Raw genomic sequence first — 6,000 nt, 5'->3', positions numbered from 1 at the left:
ATTGTTGTTTGGCGGGTCCGGGCTGGGGATTCGAACCCGTCACCTTAGGTGTACGTGGCTGGCGCCTTAGCCGGTTGAGCTATAGGTGCCAAGCCGAACCTTTTTTTTTTTTGAGACAGGGTCTCACTCTGTCACTCTAGCTAGAGGGCAGTGGTGTCATCACAGCTCACTGCATCCTCAGACTCCTGGGCTCAAGCAATGTTCCTACCTCAGCCTCCGGAGTAGCTGGGACTACAGGTGCCAGCCACCATCCCTGGCTAATTTTTCTATTTTTAGTACAGACGGGTTCTTGCTGTTGCTTAGGCTGGTGTCAAACTCCTGAGCTCAAGTGATCCTCCTGCTTCGGCCTCTCAGAGTGCTGGGATTACAAGTCTGAGCCACTGCGCCCAGCCTCAAACCTGAGTTCTAATTCTAGCTCCGCCAGTGCGGGGCTTTGAGAACCACAGAAAGTCACTGCCACTCTCTTCCTGGAGCTAGCTGTTTCATCAGGGAAAATGGGGAGGGGGGATCCCAAATGACTGCCTCAGGCTTCCAGCCCTAACTTTCTAAGAATCTATGATTCTCATCCTCTCCCATCCTGGAGATAAAACGGGGATAAAAACCGTGGGCTTAAAGGGGGGTGGCAGGATTCAGTCATCCTCTCCTGCTGAGTGACTCTGGATCACTGCCAAGAATGCATCTGGACTGGAGAGAAATGGCCTCAGGCCACCTGGACAAATTTTCTGGTCATTTCTGGAGTTGAAATGACAGTAGTACTGGCCTGGGATGGGGATCTGTTTCAGGAGCCCTGAGAGGAAAGGTGTAGACCTCCAGGCCAGCTCCTAGAGGTGGACCTTCGTCCCACCTCTGCGACCTAGGTCTTCTACCTGCCCAAGGGTGGAGAGGAGACCAGGTAACTGACCTCCGGGGGAAAGTGTGTCTGGGAGAGAAGGCCCCTCCAAGCCCCAGTCTACGTGAGGATCCAGATCTCCACGAGTGGGAATGAGGCCCAAGTTGCTGCCTTCCCAGCCCTACGAGTGTTGAGTCAAAGCTCTGGTGCTATGCAAAGGTCACGTGACACAGAGCTGCTATCTCAGAGTGAAACAATTGGGTTACTCACTGTTTTGGGAACAATCTGTTTCTTGGGCTGCGTAATCTTAAAAGGGATCCTGTAAGAGAAAGAGACAAAGAAAAATATTGTGAGAAATGGGGAAGGATGTGGGCGAAAGAGTCAATGCGATATAGGCCACTGTCCTCCAGGAGGGTGAGGAAGGGCAGCAGTGGCCAGCTGCCTGGACCTGGGCCCCCTGCCCTGGCCGACGTAGCAACGTCAGCATCCCAGCTTGGTTCTGAGAGAACCAGAACCTCCCATCAACTATACCAGGTGCAGGTTCTTGGGCATCACCTTCTGCCCAGAGCATCTTCCCTAACGGACCATCCTTTATTTCTTATTGTTATTTCTTGAGACAGAGTCTCACTTTGTCACTCGTGGTAGAGTGCTGTAGTGTCACAGCTCACAGCAACCTTAGGCTCAAGTGATTCTCTTGCCTCAGCCTCCCAAGTAGCTGGGAGTAGAGGCGCCTACCATAATGCCGGCTATTTTTAGAGATGGGGTCTTGCTTTGGCTTAGACTGGTCTCGAACTCATGAGCTCAGGCAATCTGCCTGCCTCGGTCTCCCAGAGTGGCTAGGATTATAGGCATGAGCCACCATGCCCGGATACACTGTCCTTTAAATATTAAAAAGGCAAGGGCAGGAAGAGGGGACACTCTGCAAATAATCACTATAAACCTTGTGTATTGAGGAGGTGGAAAGTCAGAAGTCAGACTCACAGTAATAGCTATCATCCCTGAAGACACACCTGCATAAAAACACCACCAAAATCACTTCTGGTCTATACGAGGGGCCCCACTGCTTCCCTACACAAAGGGAAGGGGTGCACTGGATCGCGATGTTTCTTGGGAGGACAGAGGATGGAGAGAGATGAGAAATTACAGGGACATTAATGACTGGCCAGGCTGGGCTATTTCCCTGGGAAAACTGACAAAATCTAAATGCAGCTGACTTGGAGAAGAATCTGAAATCCAGCCCAAGTCTGCCTTGAATGTGCTCTGAAGCTCTGTACCTCAGACTTCCCACTTTGAAAGAGAAGACAGCTTGGGGTAATAGAAAGATGACCACGGGTCTAGGAGTCCAAACTTGAGCCCTAGCATAGCTCCACCTGCAATGAGCAGGCTGCCCTTGGACACACGACGACTACACTGAGCCTTCATTTCCTGCTCTGTAAAGTGGGTGGATTAAAGCAGATAATTTAGAAGCTTCCTTATGGCACTGAATATTCTCTGTGAAGAACTGTGGCCAGGCTAGAAAGCCACAGAGCATATCCCAAGAGATGCAGAAAGGGGAGGCTCCCCAAGTCCAAGCAACAAGAGGCTTAAGAACCCCTGGGATCAGCTGGGAAAGACGCTGCTCCCTCAGCTGTTCCCACATCTCCTTGCCTTTTGGCTCTTAGGAATGGGCAGAGGCTCTTCAATTCAAACCTCCCGCTTCCAATCCACTCCACTGAGCCTGAGTCCCACCCTTCCCTCCATGCTCCCCCTTTCCAAACCTGCTTTCTTTTGGCCCAAAGTGACCAGATACTGTTGCTAAACCCAACAGTATAATTAACCACCGATAATAGCCCCAGACAAGGATCTAGTTGAGGGGATGGGCCAGCCTGAGTCACAGTGGTTTAAATTTAATTTCTGGAGGACATCCTGTTTATTGTTAACTCAGTCCCGTAGTTTGGGAATGTTAACCCTTTGGGGACTGGCTGAGGCAAACAATCTCTGGCTAAACAGTGGCTAGAGGGGAATTAGGTAAGGTATGGAACTGGAAAGGAAAGAAAAAATGAAATTGCGATTTCTCCTTCTCAGACCTACAGGGAAAGGTTCAAGGGGGAATGAGTTGTCTCCCCAAGGCCCGGGTTACTTTGCCTACAATCAGGGATTGGAACTGACAGGCAAAATGGTTTTGGACAGTGAACAATTGCCCTCAAGGACCACTTTGGAGACAGTACAAATGAGGTCCTGGTGGCATTGCAAAAATACTGCTCGTGCTCTGTGGGAAGCAGGCTGGAGTCTGCAAAGCTCCAGACCAGATCTCAGAAAACCTGTGTCTGTCTCTGACTAGTTCTGTGACTTGAATCACAATCTCTGGAGCCTTAAACTAGGAAACAAAGGAGGTGGACGGCATGGTCCCTTCTGCTTGGGTAACACTGGAATTCTAAACTGAATCCCCATTCTAAAAAGATGGGAAGTAGGATGAGAATTCTAAAGAATTCTGAGTGGTCTTCAAAATGATTCTTGGCGTCTAGTACTACAATCTAGGGACCAAGAAATTAGGAACTCAGATTCCATTATCTGTGGTGCCACAGCCTTTCTCTAAATCTTAATTTAGAATCACAGTATTTTTAGAACTGTAAGTTACCATAGAAATTTTTTTCCAGTTCAACCCTCTCATTTTGTAGAGGAGAAAGCAGATCCAGGGAGGGTCAGTGACTAGCCCAGGGTCACTCTGCTGGTTCACAAGAGAACCAGGAACAAAGAGTCTGAACTCTCAGCTTCTGGCCCAGTTTTGTCCTCTAGGACTCACAGTTCAGTACTCTTTTCACATGGACTTGGTATGTGTATTTGACCTTCACTGATTCTAGGGCTGGAGCAGGAAGTGGACAAGACCAGCCTGGAGTATCTTATAATAGTGTGTCATCCTACTGTACCAGAATGAGAATGGCCCCATCACTCTTTAAAGGACTGGGAACAATAGGGGACTGCACATGTGCCGAGCTGGTCACCTGTGAGAGGTTACGTGTGCTATGCGGACTGAACCAGCCGCCGAGTTTCCACCACAGCGGCAGCTGATCACATACAACTTTACCATACTGTTCTGACAATTTTGATTTTCCACTGCTGTGCTGTGCACACATCTGTGCTATGAATTTTTTTTTTTTTTTTTTACAGACAGTCTCACTTTATCACCCTTGGTAGAGTGTTGGGGCGTCACAGCTCACAGCAGCCTCCAGATCTTGGGCTTAGGTGAATCTCTTGTCTCAGCCTCCCAAATAGCTGGGACTATAGGTGCCTGCCACAGTGCCCAGCTATTTTTTGTTGCAGTTTGGCCGGGGCTGGGTTTGAACCCCCCACCCTCGGTATATGGGGCCGGCGCCCTACTCACTGAGCCACAGATGCCACCCGGTGCTGTGAAAATTTTTAAAGATGAATTATTTAGTTCAAAGCACAGCAAGTATATTCTTTTTCTAACTTTTTTGTTTTTGATCAACAGAATTTAAGTGTGCTGCAAAAGTTTAACTACAGGTTAAAGTGTGCCTTGAGATAAAAAAGGTTGAAAAATGCTGTGATAAAAGAACACATTTTTGAAAATATGCTTTTTGGTTGGGTGTGGTGGCTCATGTCCATGATCCCAGCACTCTGGGAGGCCAAGGTGAGGCCTCCTTGAGCTCAGGAGCTCAGGACTAGCCTGAGCAAGACTGAGACCCCATTTTCACTAAAATTAGAAAAATGAGCCAGGCATTGTGGAGGGCACCTATAGTCCCAGCTACTCAGGAGGCTGAGGCAGGAAGACTGCTTGAGCCCAGGAGTGTGAGGTTGCTGTGAGCTAGGCTGATGCCCCGGCACTCTAGCCTGGGCAACAGAGTGAGACTCTGTCTCAAAAAATAGATAGATAGATAAATAAGCTTTTTATTTCAGGTTTATAGCAAAATTGTGAAGGAAGTATCTAATTTCCATGTCCCCGCACTCAGTTTGTATCAGTACGTACGGTGCCTTTGATATCAGCCTGGTGTATTTGTCACAATTGCCCAATGTTGATCTTTTCGTGACTATATTCAGATGTCCTTTTTTTCAGCCCCAGGACCCCTCCCCCGCAGTTACAGTTGATTATTATATCCCCTGAGGCTCCTCTGGGCTGTGATAGTTTCTCAAACTCTCCCTGTTTTTGGTGACCTTGACAATTTCAAGGAGTGCTGGTCAGGTATTTTATCGAATGTGCCCCAACTGGGATTTGCCTGTTTTTTTCCCTGATCAGATGGAGTTAAGGGTTTTGGGGAGGAAGACTACAGAGCCAAAGAGCTCTCATCAACACATCAGGAGAAGGGTCCAGGAAATCGACGTGGCTCTTTCCTATTGACGTGGACCCTGACCACAGGCTGAAGCTGTCTTTCCCAGCTTTCTTCTGTGCTCTTTGGGAGAAAGCCACTCCGTAAAGCCCTGTTAATTTATCAGCATAGATATTAACCTTACACTTTGGGTTACAATCTACTACTATTTTATTTAGATGCTCAAACCGTTCTAGCTTTGCACACTGGTAGGTCTTTTGGTTGGCGCCTACATCCTTTTGATGTGCCCCATCAGTGTGTGTGTTCTCTTAGGGATCTCCTAGTGTGTGTGTTCTGTTAGGGACCTCCTAACTTTCTGTCACTACCAGATGCTCCAGGCTCATCTTGTACACCTTCTGTCCCAGCCCCAGAATCAGTGGAGGAACTCAGCATTCAACAAGCCTCTATGACATGGTCCCAACCTTCCTTTTGATCTTCTTTCCCATTCACCCAATACAACTACGCGGATTCAGCCAACTGGCTGTTAATCCCCCAAATCTAGACTCCTTATTTCCTGTCCCAAAGTAGGATGTTTTTGAGGACATGCCATCAGGACAACTTGGATTGCCCAAGACAGCTAGGCCCTGAGACCACTCCACCAATATGGAATGCCTTCTTTCTTTCTTGCCTAAGCAAAGATGGTCTCAGGTCTAAAACCCTGCTTGTCTGAGACTTATTTAAAAATATTTTACCCGTTACAGTTAATTACAGTTTATAATACCCTTCCAAAGCAAAATAGGCTCATCAGAAAAAAAAGTTTTAAAAAAATTATAAAAGTAAAAACACGCTATCAGAGAAAAACTAAGAAATGTAGAAAATAAGAAAGAGAGGGAGAAAGGGAGGGTGGAAAGGACGGGAAAACTCCCTCCT

The 6,000-nt window shown here is 47.6% G+C and overlaps 1 protein-coding gene across 1 annotated transcript in view; it reads right to left on the bottom strand.

The window, feature by feature from the left end:
- BIN3 (bridging integrator 3) overlaps positions 1 to 6,000 on the bottom strand; it is a 47,417-nt gene that overhangs the window by 19,577 nt on the left and 21,840 nt on the right. The window contains exon 2 of the mRNA XM_003793971.3: positions 1,100 to 1,148. Coding sequence (XP_003794019.1) covers positions 1,100 to 1,148 — 49 coding nt within the window. The remainder of the gene's footprint in view (positions 1 to 1,099; positions 1,149 to 6,000) is intronic.

Source organism: Otolemur garnettii, unplaced genomic scaffold, assembly GCF_000181295.1.
Source record: "Otolemur garnettii isolate 467f Iridium unplaced genomic scaffold, OtoGar3 scaffold00074, whole genome shotgun sequence".
NCBI lineage: Eukaryota > Metazoa > Chordata > Mammalia > Primates > Galagidae > Otolemur > Otolemur garnettii.
This window is presented reverse-complemented; position numbering and strand designations above follow the sequence as displayed.